Source organism: Numenius arquata, chromosome 12 (genome assembly GCF_964106895.1).
Source record: "Numenius arquata chromosome 12, bNumArq3.hap1.1, whole genome shotgun sequence".
Taxonomy (NCBI): domain Eukaryota; kingdom Metazoa; phylum Chordata; class Aves; order Charadriiformes; family Scolopacidae; genus Numenius; species Numenius arquata.
In genome coordinates, this window is record NC_133587.1 from 29,666,547 (window position 1) to 29,684,324 (window position 17,778).

Consider the following 17,778-nt stretch of genomic DNA (forward strand, 5'->3'; position numbering starts at 1 on the left):
TTTTCTTTATTTGTTAGAACATTTGCAATGTATGCTTGGTAAAAAATTGTGCAACACAGAGAAACACAGACTAATGCTTGAAACTTGAGGGAAAGGGACATCCAGGACAACAGCAAAAAGTACAGAAAGTATTATTCTAGAAAAGGGGACTAGTAACACAGAAACTTCATTGCGATGACTAATGCTGACAAATAAGTAAAAGGAGTAAGTACCCTCTAAAGCCTGTAAAACACCTCCAAAAGATTAATACTGTAAAGGAAAGAAGTAGAAACTAGAAGGAAAGAATGGGAGAGTGTTTCTCTCCCCCCCTCACTTGGGGACAGGTAACATTTTAAAACGTACATTTATCACCCCAATGGTTTCAATCAGTGAAGCAGAATGCCTTATTCATGAATCTTCCCTCCTTATGGAACATTTTCACAACAAGCAGATCCATGAGACACATTACATTTCAAGTCCTATGGAAAGTGCTGAGCTGAACTGCAGTTTTCCATTCTGAGCAGGGCATTAGAGTCTTTCCTCTATTCAACAGCTTATTTTCTTGAAAAAGCTATTGGAAAAGTCTTTGAGATTTCTCTGTCCTCTATTTCTGCTTAAAATGGTCAGTGCTTGAAAAAGTTGCCCCGCTGGAGACATTCAACTTGTCTAGTCCCTAAGAAGTCAGTCTAAAAAGTTAGTTTTAGAGCTTTAAAACACTAACTCAAAACAGTTGTTTTCAAATATGGATGCTTAAGCTACAGAAGTCTATTCAAATTCTAAATAGCAACCTAAAGAACAACTCCACATTGCAAATGCGATTCTCAGTTAATTGGGAAAGTGACAGTTGACAGAACAGAGCATTTAGTCTGGCACAGCTGACAAACAGGATTTCAAAAGAAGCACTAGAAGATGACTCACAAAACAGTATTTTATACCCTATAAAATGCCTTTTTTTTTTTTTCCTCAAGAGGGTAACAGACCAAACTTTTACTAAAAAAGAATAGCGATAATGAAGAAAAAGGAGAATGGTAATGATTGGAAACAGCCTTAATATTAGCTGGGATTTCCTTAACCTACGCATTTCAGTTTAACACTGATTTCCAAATGAATTTACCTGAAACCATGATCTCTCCTCCTGTGTAGTATGCAGGATATATACATATATTTGAATACATGTACACACATAATAAAACAATGTAGATTGGTGTGACGAGTCACTTTCCCATAATAAGCAACTTCCTAATGTATTATTTTGCTGTCCATAGCCATACGTGAAAATATGCTATCCTGTACACGTGAAAGAGTCTAAATACTTATTTTTAAAAAATCTCCGTTTTAAGTATTTGTGGGAATCACAATACAGGGTAGTTTCCAAAGCTTTCCGCAGCAAATTTTCAATAAATATTACCTCTTTTCCATAATTTCCAGTGTTAAATGCAGCAACTCTCTCTTGCTTTTTTCCCTCCTCTTTATCATCTCCAGGATGGTTACTGCACGACTCAGATCTCGACGCAGCTTAAGCATCTTCTCATAAGATGCTTCATCATTTTTTCGATTCTGTAGATACATAGCGTATATGTTTCCCCACATCATTTAAATTAAATAGTCAAGTTAAAGTAAATTCTAAATATGTATATTAAAAAAAACTCACAAGCTAAAACAAAGGGAAGCATGTGCATGTTACCAATGAGCTACAGCTTACCAATACCTTAAGTAGGTTTAGCAATAGGTTTAGAGAAAAAATAAATTCAAAGTTTCATTCAATAGTTGTCCTAAAGTAGTTTCTCTCATATTTTTATCCCTGCAAATTAAAACAAAAGAACATCCCAACTTTTATTGTTTAGTAGAATTTCTTCTTTATATAAGCTACTTTTTGATAGGGGGAGAATGAAGAGAAAGAAAGCAGAGGGAGGTATTGATCTACTTACTTTCCGTGTCTGCATCTTTTCTGTTCGTCTTCTAAAAGCAACATAAGGGTCATTTGTGCTGGAACCATCTCGCTTCTCTTGTTTCACTGCTGGGATCAGAGAGGGACCGCGACAGCTTTTCCTCTTTTTAATCCAGTACTCATACACTTCTCTGATCAATTCATCGTCTTCCTTCAGCAACAGCTTGGCCTCTTGCAGGCTGACTGGCTAAATGTAAAATCCAGCATGTCACTTTCATATAGCAACGTACAGAATGCGCATTTCAAATTCTTTATTCAAAGTACCATTGTACCTGCTGACCGCTACCCTTTTCTAGTCTGTCTATCATCTCTTCAAATTGCAAAGGAGAGATGTCCATTCTTTTCTTCAACTTATTCACAAAGATCTCATCTTCCGAATCCAAGTCATAATCCGGCTGCTCAGCATCCAAACTAAAAGCTAAAGGACACAGTAAAAGTTGAAGTTAGTTTTACTACAGAAATGTTTTTTTCTAATAGCAATGCCTGGGGTACACACAAGATTCTTCTAAAAACAAAACCAAAATTATTTATTTCAATGTTGAAGTAATATTACTTAGAAATTACTAGGCTTTTTTTTCTTGAAAAAATTACAGCATTTTGGTTTGTGGGTTTTTTTTTTTTGTTTGTTTGTTTTTTTTAAATCAGGAATAGAAGTTGGTATCCATTTGACCATGCTTTTGTTAACCAATGAAAGCTAGCCAACAAGTGGCTTTCAACCTTATTGCTTTCAGTAAGGCATTTTTAGATTGGACAAAATTTTCAATGCTGTCTAGTATTCTTCAGTTTTATGTATTGTATTATCAATAGTTGACTTCATCCTAAATGCACTTTAAAGGTACCTCTACAAAAGTACATGCAGACTGTATTCCAATGACTTTACACACATCCTCATCAATGATTTTTGTGATGTAGGTGAGTCAGACTAAACAAGTCCAGCATGGTCTCCCCTACGTAGCAAGGTATCTTCAAATACAAGTAATGTTTTTCAGAACACAAACAACTGTTCTGTTTTCCACAATATCCTATGAAAATGCAGTATTCTGCATTCAAAACAAGATCTCCCTAGTTCTCACGAATCAGTCAAGTTGTTTTAGTTGGCAAGAGACATGAATTTCTTCCCAAGTGCACATTTGGATACACACTGTAAAAAGCACCACTTGCTTTTAATAAACAAATAGGTAGAAGACAATGCAGCTTAAAATCACCATTTCGGCTGTTAGACCATTAGATAAGGAAAAGAAGAATGAAAAAACCTAACCTTGATATCAGCATGGAAGACTGCTAGTATTAGTCTCTTCTCATTTACTTAGGAGCAGAGCAACGTACTCTAATCTACCTCATCTTCCACCAGATCTAGTGGAAGATGTGCCTGCTCATTGCAGGGGGGGTTGGACTACATGACTTTTAAGAGTACCTTCCAGCCCAAACTACTCTACAATTCCCATACTCTAAGCCATCACTGAAGCTCAGACTGATAGAAGACTAACAATTAACCATAGTTAGTTAGGCATGAAATCTGTTTACATAGCACAGATACCATTTAAATTCTACTAATTACACCATGCAACAGAATTCTGCAACAGACTATAATTTCTCTAATGTTTTCAAAAGTTATCTGAAGTAATGCGGTGCTCCCATCAAGGGCCACATCCATACAGAATAGCTGCTATCTTACAACAAGAACAAAATACCAATGGATTTGCAAGTCATCAGTGATATCAAAAACCATCTAGTTCTACATGTAGAATACTTCCATCCAGGCATAGGCAAATATTACTACTGCCATTTCTGCTTGGCTTCTCAATCCACTACTGTCATTTTATCCTGGTTAAGCAAGATGTAACTACTGAGTGTTATAGAGGGCCGAAACAGGCCCTTTAGATTGCTAAATTTAAAGTTTTAATATATAGAAAAAGATTCAGAAAGGACAACTATGTACTTCTTGATCCAGAACCAAATATACCTCTTCAGTAAGAAGCATGTGTTCCTTTACATGTTGGAAAAAATTAATTCTCAGAAGTCAGTCTTGATGCAAGCTCAACAGACATTTTAAGAGTAATCTCTTGAACTACTATCAAAATAAAGTTCTGGGTGCAGACATGAATGAACAAGTTATTTTACTCACGCTGTATGTGAATCAGCTGCTTTGGCATTTTAAATTCTCCAGGATATATAGATTCATAGTATGCAATATTACTTTCTGCTTCTGGAACCGGTATAACCATGTTATCCCTCTTCTCTCCATATACTTGTTGTGCTGAGATAGCCCGCTGGAGATGATGTTCCTATAAACAAAAAAAGTCAAGATGAAAATCCAAGCGAAAATTTTCAGAGCCCAGACTTTTTAAAAGTTGAAGAAAGTCTATTTCTTTGCAAATGCTCTCATTCCAAATACCTGAGACCAGATCTAAGAAATTGATATTGCACACTTGACTGAAAGATGCACTCCATTAACCTGAAGGTTTCTCCAGTAGGTGGAGCTCTCCCTCTGACACAAACACACAACACTTCAGTTACTAAACTTAGTCAAATTGCATGTTCTTGGCACATGGAGCCACATAAATCCATCTTTACATATTTCTGGAGAGACACTTAAGATTGATTAGACATACAGATTATAACAAGTAGCTGCAGACAGATATTGACGCTGGTATTATTCTGTAGTAAATACAGCCACTTATTGCCAGTGATGTCAGAAAACCAGAAAGGAGGCCTCCCATCATCTCCTGTTAAGAAGAGAAGCAACTATTTTTACCCAGACAGAGAACGATTCCTAAAGACATTCTCATTTATTGCAATGTTTTCCATTATCCTCCTTTTCCCCCTCCTAATCTGTCAAAGTTTATTATTAAACTATAAACCTGAGGGTAAGAATAATTAACTTCCAAAAATCGCAACTGTTTTTCAAGCTGTAAATTACACTTATATCTGCCACTACAAGCCAAGTAACAGATTAGTAACATTATGAATTCTGGTAATTTTCTAATGCTACAATTTAAACGCATTCCATTCTTCCTGTGCTGCTGTCAAGACAGTGAGTAGTATTAGCAGAGTTCATACAAAGTTACCAACAAAAACCCACACTGCAAGACGTATGCATGTATATAAATGGTTTACTGACAACATGGTACTTTTTCCCTAGTACCAAAGCTGGCCTCTTAAGTTTCTATACTGTTCCTTCCTGGGTGCTCAGTAAACCACCACTGCACTAGTTTTGCCAACACAGCTATCACTGAGATGCTATAAACCAGATTACTGAAATACTTGAAACAGGAACTGCAGCAAAAAGGGTGGCAAGAAAATTGGTTTTAACATTGAAGTAAAGACATATCAGTGTTCATCCGTATGATCTTATTACATCTTTGTCTGTCTGACTTCAATTTACCCCCTCTTCAGTACAATAAAGGCAATTAACATAGAATCATAAAATGGTTTGGTTTGGAAGGGACCTTAAAGATCATCGAGTTTCAACCCCACTCCCATGGGCTGGGACACCTCCCACTAGAGCAGGTCGCTCAAAGCCCCATCCAAACCTGGTCTTGAACACTTCCAGGGAAAGGGCACCTACAACTTTTCTGGGCAACCTGTTCCAGTGTCTCACCACCCTCAGAGTAAAGAATTTCTACCTAATATCCAATCTAAATCTCCCCTCTTACTGTCTAGACTTAAAAGAAAAAAAAAAAACAAAAACAAACAAAACCCCAACACACAAACAAAAAAACAAAAAACAAACAACAATCAAGAAAATTACAAAATAAGCCTTATTTGTAGAGTTAGTGCAGCCTCAAAATAATATCTGTTCCAAGGTGTAATTCAGTTGGAAGGATTCACAGGATTTTAGCCTATCTTTACGTTCAAACAAGCTGCAGTGATTTTTCTTACATCTGTCCCCTATTAAAAAGTTTCTTCACGAAAAGAGACTAATGGTGAGAATAAGACATATACAGTCGCGAGTAAAACTCGCTGGACTCATTTTGATCCTCCAGCATTTGTTAAGCACAGACATATATGTCACCTAGGAGATGTGGCAGCTTAAATTCTTTCTTGGGTATGCTACAAAATAATTTCTTTTCTACCTTTTAGTAAAGCACTGCTGGTGGACACCTCAAATTTGTGTCTAGAGTAATAGTTCTTCAGGAATTTGTCCCAACAGCTACAACTGTTGCAGAACCGGGAATTAAGCTTTATTTCCATGTAGTACAGTAGGATTCTATGTCAAATACATAGTAATAGCCAATGGTTTCCGAATAACAGCAAAAGCTTACTGTTTTTATAATAATATGAAAGATTCCTGGTGTGTTTCATCCCAACTTGTGTTTTTAAAACAAAACAAAATGCTTTGTTTCAGGGAAGAAAAGGGGGTTAGACGCTAAATTAAGATTTCTCTGATCCATCTCTGATACGGAAATGGTCACTGCTAGTTAGTACCAGTAATCTATACTAATTTCCTAACAGGCTTTAGTAACAAGTATTTAAAGAAAACTTAACAATATTCCTGAAACAGAAGCACAAATCATAGTTCTGCCCAACTTTCATCCCAATTACAATACTACTCAGTATTTAAGCAGAGTGTGTTAGTAGACACACATATTATGAAAGCAACTGGATAAAAGCTTCTCCACTGAAACAGGCAAACTTATCTGCTGTTCATATCTGCTTCAATTCCTCACAAAGACACCCAATTAAATAAAAGAAAATAAACAGACATGACAACCTACCCTTTACAACCCCATGCACTGAGTTCTCACTTATTTGGACAAAAATTTGCAACAGCGACTTTGCCCCCAACTTCAACATCTCAGCTGGTAGCTCAGCACTTGAGAGAGCACCTCTCTCTCCTGGTAACAACCAGATGTGATTGGTAACTCTGAGGGCACTCATTTTTAACATGAAAGCATGTTAAATGTCTACAGTTAACTAACCTACTACAGCTTACAGTTCCTATTCTGCAGTCATTCTCCACTGTGATTGCACAGCTGATTACTCCCACCCAAATGCAACACCTGATTCATCTGAAACCGTAGCCTTCCATTTAAAATGCAGCGGTTTCCTCAGTTTGTCAGAATGGTTTTTAATTCCAAACCCTAATCAAACATGCTGGCTGCCATTCATGTTACCTTAATATGTAAATTTTGTAGTCCCAGTCACTCCTGAAAAGACCAACAGGCATTTAAAGACAGACCTCTTCAGAAATTTAACAAGACTTTTCACTTTGACTGTTCAGACATAGTTTTTCAATCAGATATATTTCCACTATACAACAGTTTCTATAATACTGCCTCCAGGCACTGCATAGCAACACAGTATCAAAGAGCCTTTTTTAAGTCAAGATGCAACTATCCACTAGGCCCCCTGCCCTGCCACAGAAAGAAGTCAGACTGGATTAACTGGGGTTTGTTCTTGAAAAACTCATATTAGTTGTTCACAAAGAGATTGTTATCTTCTAGGTGATTACTGGGGCCAAATAATTTACATTATCAACATTCCTCCAGGAACTGCTGTTAACATAGCTTGATTGTAACCCTCTAGCTCCTACCTTTTCAACAGGCTCTTATGGGATTTTGGTTTGGGGTCTTTTGTTTGAGGGGGTTTTTTGTGGGTTTTATGTTGATTTTATTTTAGGAAGAATGGTTGCAGTGCCTTTTCCCCTTCTCTGAAACATCATCTGCCCCTTAGAAGTTCTCAAATAGCTGTGAAATCTTTTCATACTGTTTCTTTAATTTCCTAGCATGAATTTTAGGTGGGTTAGTCAAGCTCAAAGACTGCAATTTGTCATGTTAGAAGGAAACTCATTTAACAGTTAGCTACCACCACAAGGTGCATGCAGCCTGGTGCCCCTTGCTGTCATTCTCCATATTACCACTACCTTATGCCAGACTGAACCTGTGATGACAGCTTAGGGAACGAAAACCACAGAAAGCCATCTCTCATCTGTTATTTCCCTGAAAACAATGTGAAACAATTAGGCTTCTGACAAATTAGCTCCCTGAATTGCCACAGTGGAGAAAGGAAGGAAGAGAGAAAAATGATTCCCTTCAGTAGCAGCTAGCCATTAAACTGGCTTAGCTACATCACTAAACTAAAAACCACCTTTTTAAAATGAATACCAAGGGTAAAAAAAAAAAAAAAAAAAAAAAAAAGATTAAGACTAACGAAAAGCTATGGCAGACAAACATTTCAACCATCTCAGTTGATCAAATACAATCAAGAAAGTTTCATCTTATTACAAATACTGAAAGACTATTCTCTTCTTATTCTGCACATTCATTACTAGATGAATTGCACTTTGTTCCTCCTTTCAAGGTAAACCTTTAATGTAAATATTAATTGTTCATATATTATTTGTTTCTATTCATCAGTTTCTACTTTCACTGTGTTCAGAGTTCTGCGCCAAGGTATCCTTAAAGTATATTAGAATAGCTGCAGTTGTCTTACAAAAACTGTCTGAAATTCCGTAGTTCCGTGGTTCTGTGAAATACTGAAGAACACAGGAACCGTAGCAGTTTCTTCCCCCTCCCTCTCCACTTGCCTCTCCTGGATCTTTCATACATACCCCGTTTCACAACACATGTTTATTGAAGGTAGTTTATTCTCACCAAAACTGCTCTGCACTTTTACATTTAACTATTTTCAACTATTAGTTAGGCTTACATCCAGAAAAGCTTCCCTCTCCAGTCGCTTTCTCTGCCTGACATAAGAAGCTATCAGTAATGCAACTCTGGGAGCTGGTTGTGCTGGGATGCTAATTTGATCCAGTACTTTCAGCGCAATAGTATAGCACTGTTTATCAAACTTCATTCCCTATACCTTGTACTAACACTCATCCAAATTTGTGTTTAAAGCTATTCAGAGTTTATCCAAACCCAAGAAATCTGCTTGCTCTTCCCCCTGCCAAGTCAATTTTCCAGCAGGTTAGCTTCCTACGTTGGCTCATCACGTGGTCAGACAATCCCAGAGTCAAAGGGATGCAGTAAGAGCACTCAGCCCAGAAGACAGAGGGTGTCTGAGGAGAAGAGCAGCTTCATTGCATTTTGCAACACCCAGCCAGTAACAGGAAACTGCAATTTACTAATCCCACTATACTCCTGTCCAGAAAAGTGTTTAGACAGTTAAAATTCCAACACTTACCAGATTACCCTGCTCGTTGTTTAAACAAACAAAACCACTTTCCTCTTTTAGAAATCTTCCTCTAATTAGTCCACTGGAAGAGCCCACCAAAACAGCAACCCTTCTTCTGACTACACAGAAGGCATGATGCATTTAAGACATTTCCTAAGCAAAACTATATCTTGACACCATTTTTTATTCTGTGCTCTTCCTTTCTATTAATTTTAAGATACCAAGTTTGTCCCTGGTATCCACCCTTATTGTACTGGTATTGCCATGCATGTTTCAAAACATGAAAGACCAAAAAACAATCTAAAGCAAATTGGCAGCAACAAAGGCAGCAGGGAAAGCAGGAACACTGCAGAACAGCTCTTGTGGCAGCCTGAAGAAATTGGAACTTTAGTTCTGCTCTGGGGGGCAATGGGACCTCTCTCAAACGATAATGCAAGGACACGGGTGCAATTCTTCAAAAGAAGTTTAGTACTTGCATATTTGTTGCATTTCTACCACACTACATTAAAAAAAAAAAAACAACCAACCCTGAATTACAATAGTTAGAACACAAAAGAACAGATACTGTAATTGCAGTTTAATCTGACTACAAGCAGGCATTCTTGCCTGGAAGCAGAAGCAGAGCAACTGAAAGCAAGCAGTTATTTGCCTTCTTTCACATTGTGGTAATACTTGGTAAGTTTCTGGCAACATGACCGTCAGATTCCAAGTTAGTTACAAATTTCTCAAAGAAAACTGGCACTGAGGGAGCACAAAGATGTCTTTGATGAAGTATTTGCTCTGCAGCACACCTTGAAGACTGTAATCAAAGTAAGGTAACCACAACACAAGGCATTAAGAGACTAAAATAACCCTGTCATTAACAAACCAAAGGAACAGAATGCATATTATGATTTTAGAAAGTCAACTGAAAAGAACGTTACTGCAGTAGCAATGAGTACATCTTCATAAGAATGAAAGAAACAATCCACTGTTTTGTAATTGGATTGCACGTTTCTTCAAATAATTTCTTCAAATAATTTCTCCAAATTATTCCAGAGCTCTTAAAAGAGATAATAATTTAAATTAAGGCACAAGTGCTTATGGAAATGACCAAAGCAGCCAACTCTGAAGTCCAGTGCATAGAACAGAGTAGAAAGTCTCCAAATTCTCAAAGCCTACCCTAAGGAAGGAAGTGCCATCTTTGTCGGGGGAAGCAAAAGATAGGGTGGTGGAGGAAGCCACACACAGCAAGCAGGAAGTTTTAAAAAATACTTTTACTTATAAAAAGGACACAGGAGTGAGTTCAAGTCTGTGTACATCATAATCATATCTTTGCCTCTAAAATACAAAAACTATACAAAAGGACACTACAATTGATTCTGTCATTACTGGGAACCACGTCAAACCACTACCCGTCTATTGGTCTCTGCAGACCTGCTGACTTACCTCAATGTGACTGGGGAGAATCCTCTCACATCCATCCCTTACCTGACAGAAGTGCTTTCCAAAATCACCATCTCACAGCTCGCACTATAACATTTAAGGTACAAGAACTAAAAAGGATACCAGTTTCAGCATGTACTGATCAAGAAGCATTAGGCTCACAACAGTTACCAACAGTTGCTAAACCAGAAGACAGCTGAGACAGAATCAAGAACATACAAGTATACAAACTCAGGGACCTGTCTTTTTCATACACGTTCTACCTTGTAGCAACTTGTGATCTCAAACTCTTTTAGAAAAAACCTAAACACACAAGAAGAATCCAACAAAACTGTAGCTCATCTTAAACACAAACACGTTACTCTATAATTAAATTGAAATAAGAAAACATTAGGAAGTGGGAAAAAATCAGAAGTTTTTAATTATGTCATCCAGAGGTGTTGAACTGGTGCAAGAGCAACCTGATTCCAGGCTGTAAGGTAAAGACTTTTGGCTGCTAAATTCACAGGGACAAAATTGTTCCTACACCTTGGTTATCTCACATCTGCAACATTTACTGGTGGAAGGACAGTGGAAGACAACACAGCAAAGTTGCTAGGAGACCCAGCTGCACACCAAGACCATTCAGACGAACTCATTCCATAACATATGGTAGGGACTACTGAAGCACTTCTAAGACCTACTGCATGCAAATCACTCCCCAACCTGCCCCTTTCCATGGCTCAGTGAGCTATGGGATACGTATCCTGTCTCTCAGCCATATGAGGATCCCAGTAACCTACATAATCAGGGAAGGTGGCCTCTTTCAGAAGAGCGATGGTCAATCTACTCTCAAGGAAATTTGCCCATAGATTCAATAAATCTGTGCACAAAGGAGACAGGAATAGAACAACCAAACTGGCTTATTCTCTTCACCTCCTCCTCCTGTTGCCAGATCTTAGTTGTCCTGCAACTTACTAATCAGACACAATTTATATCCAAGATTAGAAGCATCATGGATTATGCCACCCCTCACTCACATTACTCTCCCCCCCACACCCTAGAGCCAGTTCAGGCATCAGAAATATGTTTCTGTGGGACTCTCGGGGGCAGAGGGAGGGAGGGGTAGTTACCTACCACTGCAATGAAAAGGGCTCACGCAGGGACAGGCAAGCACCAGTGATGCTGCAAGCAAATGTAGAGAGCACACAGCCAGAATATAGTACCCATCCTAGATCAATGTAAACTGTTCAGCGATACTCCAGATTTCCATTGCATTTTTCTTATCTTTAGGGCAGCAAGCTGCTCTAACGGCTTCTAGTATGACTGAAAGCAAAAATGCTCAGTTCTTCCTGAACAACAGGCATCACAGCTTATTACTGAAACACTTACTACAGAAACATACCATACACTTTTCCTTTCACTACTTCACATGCATACCCAGTCACATGTTATTACATGCAAAACAGTGAAGACATTCTGACAAGTTTGTTACAGCATCTGTTTCCAAACAACTGCTGGTGAAGAACTCTAAACCTGACAGAAGTCGTACTGATAAGGGCAATGTGATCCTGCCTTCCAGATCACAGAAGTCTTCAACAGGTATTCTAGCACAAGATCAGTCCCCGCGTTACATCAAACCTTGACTCTGAGACAGCAAAACCCAACTCCTGAATACCAGCTTATAGACCTGACCGTTGATAATGGTAAGGCTACACTAAGCATACATGCGGCTTCTACCCTCTTGACCTCAAGTACATGAATATCATGGACGTTTGCAATAGTTTAAATTTGGTCAAAACAAGCACACAGAACAGGACAGAAGTGGTGGGCCAACAAAGTAGCATTATATCATTCCTTTCTCTCCCACTGTGACGGGTCCTGAGGAAGGCAGTAGATCAATTCTCTCCCCCACTCTCCAGTCTGGCCCACAAGCAATTGTAAGCCATCTTTCTATTATGACTACCGCCATATACGGACACAGGATAAACACCTTCTCACATCAGTTTAAGCTGCCTGTAGACTACCCCAAACCACATGGCTCTAGATCTTCCTGTCTGAGGCTGCCAAGATCTCTCAATGCCCTGAATCACTCTATGCAGTAGAGAATATTGTTTTCTTGTTATTATAGCAGAACCTAAAACTGTCCCTTCATGTTCCAAAGATGGACAAAAACTATAGAGATTGCTTCTGTTAATCAACTGATGTCAGTCTCATGAGTAGTCAATTAAGAAGGATTCCACTGTAATTACTACAATAATTAGATTTCTGCTACAAATGCCAACTTAAAATAGCTGCACAGGATTAAATAGCAATTGCTCAGTGAAAATATGATCTAATTCACTTTTAAAAATACGTGTTTTTGTAATTAACAGACAATCAAGAAACCTTGCTAATTATCAGCCTTTTATCTGGAACACTGGTTAGAAATGAGGTCAGCCACACAGTCTTCAGCATCGTAGCCGACTGCTTTGTCCATGTTCGAATCAGACACTTCTAAGAGTACGCAAGGAGTTGGCCCTTTCCTTGGAAAAAATTTGCTTCCATATTCATAGACTTTCAGCAGCAAATTACTTACAAATTCTGGGAAATTTTCACCTGCTATGCTTGTTCAGTGCATGGTGGTAGGGAAGTGGAGGATACACAGAGCATTGGATCCAGAAGTCTTAAAACATCAGTGCTAGAGATCACAACAACACTAGAAGAAATGGAGAGTGATTTGCTGTACTGTTACCAGAAGACTGAAAGGAAATTAGTTTTGTATTTTAAATTACTGTGGAAAACAGACAGGCAGAGATGAAGAAATGAATGAGATTGGCTCAAGACATGCTAGAGAGGGTAATGTACACAACCTAGGAACCCTGGGAATCAGTAAAACTCTAGTATTTAACACATACATTAATCACGCAGTATAGTTCACAAACGGAATTTAATACCTCAATCTTCCCAGGCACAGGTCCTGTGCAGACTACCTCAAAAGACTGAAGTGACTCGGCTGCTTGCCAAATCACCACTGCACCACATGCATTCAGAACCACAGGACTCAACAGACTCTGTATCAGTTCGAAATACTTTGTTTAGGAATTGTGAACACCTCACTACCAGCAGAGGAGTTATCCCATCTCCTCAGTGTTGCTCACAGCCATACAAATTCCCCATCTTTTCCTTTGTAACCCCTTTGGCTCTCATGGAACTCCTCAGCCTATGCAGCCCTGTAACTCATGGAGGAGGGAAGAGTTATTCTTAGATGAGTCTTCTGGTGTGAGCTGAATCAGTTCACAGACAGGTAATGTAAAGACCATGGCAAGCTCTAGGAACACAGTGGAACTGCCTCTTTTTAACACCAACACAGTTAAACCAGCTCAGCCCATCTCATGTGATTTTGCCGCAGTTGACTCATAATAAAATTGTATCCAGTTCCCAAGCTAAAAGATAAATGCAGCAATATCTTGCTGCTTGCTTAAACATTACTGTGCGTCAGCAATACTGCTTAACACCTCAAATAATTATGGATGGCAAAAGCTGTGCACCTGGATTCCAGCTTTTTTACTAGTTGCAGTGACTTGATACTACTGTTAACAGTACTGAGCGCTGATTAAGAAAACGCAGTGTCATTTAAATAACGAGTAACATGGTAGCCCAACTTCACAGCAAACAAGTTTCTATTCTGTTTCACTACTCTTCTGAAGGATACTAATACTGAGATGCACATAGGGTTGTGTGTTCCAACGTAAGACAGGGTGCCTCAACTATTTCAGGTACATATCATAGCAGAATATTGTACACAGCACTGGGTGAAGTTAAAGTTAGGTTATAAATCTATATTTAGATAGATAACAGGACTTAAAAAGAAGTCCACTGAGTTGAGTGAAGTTTTATACTACATTTCTCTCAGTTTTCTATGTCACAACACCAAAACCATTATCACGAAAACCAAGTATCAACAGCTGTGTAAATTTATCCATTTAGAGTTAAAGGTCAGTAGCTCACGTCAGACAACCAAAGCGAAGGCTTCCGTAACAACCTAAACAATCTACACACCTTTTAAGAAGTCACACGTGCATTCCACATAAAAAGCTCATACATAACAGTTCAGTTAAAAAAAATAAAACTAAAGAAGCTTCCAGACCATCACCTTAAACTATCGAGCTTATTTCTCATTTTAAAAATAAACAAACAAAAAAAACCTTTTTAGCATTATCCCCTTCAGTGCTACAGGGACGAAACAAAGTCTGTAGAAAAAGCACATGGTGAATCATAGTAATGACTAAAAGCTAGTCTGTTAAACAATCACACTTTTGTAGACTCCACATTATCTGCATTTTAAGTACTTTATACCTCCGTATAACACACAACGGAAATAAAACTGTCATACAGTGATGAACAGAAACGTGAGCTGCAGAAATATGCACAGGCTGGCAAGAGTAAACCTAACCTTGCCCTTGATAACTGTCACATTGTCAACAGTATCAAAGTTCCCATCTGATATTCCACCAAATTACAACTTCTGTTGTAAGAAAAAAAAACCAGCAAAAATAAAGTCCCATGCAGTGCAGTTTTAACTCTTACTAAGAAAAGAGCTTTTCTTGTACCAAGACAGCACAGTATCAAGAGAGCTGCTAAGACATTTGAGAAAACTAAAGAAACCCCCCTAAAAGTACAAATGCTAGAAGGGACATACTCGAGAGTTATATCACATAAGGCATCTACTAAAGAAATCTACTTAGTAATTTGTATAGAACTAAGTTTTGTCAAAATATGTTCATGAAAACTCGAGTAAATCCTACCAATACTTTTCAACTAAACTGTCTTAGCTTCTGTATTCACAACACACAACAGATCAGAATTTCAGATTGGATGCCACAAAGGTGGAAAAGTGCTTCCTCAGTAGTGACAGTGACAGGTGCAATACTGGAGAACTTAAAATAGATTTCCCAAAGATTACACATCACTGTGACCAGCTTATTTATGTATTTCCTGCTGTAGATGTCAGTCTTCAGTTTGCAGATCTACAGATTTAGTCACTTTTCCTGGCTTAAAATGAACATTGCTATATTTGAAGGCACAAAGATGCTACCTAGAGCAGAGATCTGCGTTAGGCTGAAAGGCTCAGATTAAATACCAACTTAAAAGTCTCCTGATCAGTAAAAATATGTTTTGAACGACAAAGTGCAACATGCACAATGAGTCAGGTCCCAAATCATTATTCTTTATAGGTCGGCTATTCTTGGTGTCTTGTAACCTCCATATTTATTTAGATTGCCTTTAAAAACACAAGAGAGACTAGCATTTCAAATTCATTACCTTATACATGCAGTTATGATCAAAACTGTTTCTAAGGCTGGTATGTACAGTGAACAACTAAGACAGGTAAAACACAGTAAAGCCATATGGTGGAAGGGAGGAAAGAAGGAAGAACAGAGGTGAATGGGAAAGGTTTACTATAAGGACAAGCATCAATGCATTGTAACCGTCACTGTTACTCTCTGAGGACACAGTGAAAGTTAAGTGTCTGACTGGGACAAAACAGGACTACTGAAAGTGATTTACAAGGAGACAGAGTTGGTCAGTTCAGGTCACAAGGTCAATTTTAGCCCAGCCAAGTTACTCTGTTTTGCCACCACTGAAGTGATATTTCAATACCTTTCATTACACAGAATTCAAGTCAGTTTATGACCTTCATTTACTGAAACAAAACAAACAAAAAAAACAACCCCAGCACAAAACCCCTTCACCTTTCCATTACTCCTTAGGTCTTCACTTTTTATGTCTACTGCATTAGTAAAAAGCCTCTGCCCACAACACAAATTAAATACACCTGATCTCTCAAAGAACAGAGACATATTATTTCCTCCATCTCTTACAGGCAGAACAGTTGAAAACCATCATGATTGTCACAACACAGAGTTGTCTGCTTCTCCACCACACGTGCAGCTGCAGACTGCTGCTGATTCTTAATGAGCAATTCCTGGCTATACACGAATAAAGTTTCATGGTTATGAATATCCATTATTTAATATCCCTATATAATATATAAATTAATATACTGTAGTGCAATAGGCATTTTACAGACTGCTTTGTGTCCTTCCCAAATACTGAGTCCAAGAATATAGCCCACATAGCAGCAGAGAAACTCATTTACAGGACTTCAGAAAACATCTTATTACGGTATCCATCCTACCTCTCCCTCTCACCACCCAGTGCCATGTAAACTACCAGAGGCTGCAAGTGAGATTTTGTACTTTGCATGAATTCATCATGTCCCTTCTAAGCAAGGACTATTTTAGCTATATTGCCATTAATGAGTATATTTATAAACGATTATTTAGCACAGCATATCTTGAAAAACATCAACTCGACACTGCATATATTCTTAGAGAATAAAATTCAGATCTGCCTAACATTTTATGTTTTTAAATTACCAAATACAGTCTCAGTTTCATACAACTTACCACATTAAATGGTTTGATCATTCTATACGACTCCTGCATTTTTCCCCATGCTGAAAACAAAGGACCAAATAGTAACTGATTCATAGAAAGCACTGATCAATAGAAAGCAAAAATCATTATAACGCAAGGTGAGAAAAACTAGGTATACAGATAAAACGTGTTGTTAACAAGAGATTTTAACAGAGATGACAAAATCCTTGCCACAGTTTGCCATCACAAACAAGTCTCTATGGTACTCAGGACCACACTTAAGCCTCAATATTGAGGGGATAGGCAGTTTCCCTTAGGTTTATCAATATCATTGAAATGTAGAAAGAAAAGTCATCAAGACTAATACTTCAGAGCTTTTTATAATAATAGCTTGAAGACACCTAAAAGATTTTCCAACTCTTTTTCTTTTGCATCTTTGGTTATTTCTGACAGCACACTTCTTCTGGTAATTAACTACTTGAAGTTCTCAAACACACAGTATTGCACAGTTTTATTCCTTTCCCAATTGCTAAGTTAAAGGGAACTACTCTATGAAGCACTTCCAGCTATCCACAAGACAATGTATTCCTACCCCCACCACCTCTTCAGTATTATGATGAAGATTTGACCAAGTAGAATCAGTTCAGTAAGTCAAAGTAAAATGATGTTCTCTCCATCCCTGGAAATGATGCTGCTGTCAAAAGCTGGCTTAGAACCTCAAATTCCAATTCCACCTGTGCAGACAGTGCCATCTGCTAAAGTGGTGGTCTGACTTCCTTCAAATCCTCAGCAATAAATACTGTTCGGCATTCTCAGGCAATGTGAATGCGTAATTCATATTTAATAAGTGTCAAAGAACAAAGTACTGAAACAATCCATAGAGTGTACTTCTCAGCTAGCATTTAG

At 38.1% G+C, this 17,778-nt stretch overlaps 1 protein-coding gene across 7 annotated transcripts in view; it reads right to left on the reverse strand.

Moving 5' to 3' along the window:
- The window catches only part of EPC1 (enhancer of polycomb homolog 1), a 66,739-nt gene that overhangs the window by 19,930 nt on the left and 29,031 nt on the right, over positions 1 to 17,778 (reverse strand). For all 7 annotated transcript variants that reach the window (XM_074156927.1, XM_074156923.1, XM_074156928.1 and 4 more), the window contains 4 exons: positions 4,053 to 4,212; positions 2,200 to 2,345; positions 1,908 to 2,114; positions 1,388 to 1,536 (listed from right to left, as the gene is read on the reverse strand). In XM_074156927.1, the coding sequence (XP_074013028.1) occupies positions 1,388 to 1,536; positions 1,908 to 2,114; positions 2,200 to 2,345; positions 4,053 to 4,152 (602 nt within the window). In that variant the 5' untranslated portion in view covers positions 4,153 to 4,212. The remainder of the gene's footprint in view (positions 1 to 1,387; positions 1,537 to 1,907; positions 2,115 to 2,199; positions 2,346 to 4,052; positions 4,213 to 17,778) is intronic.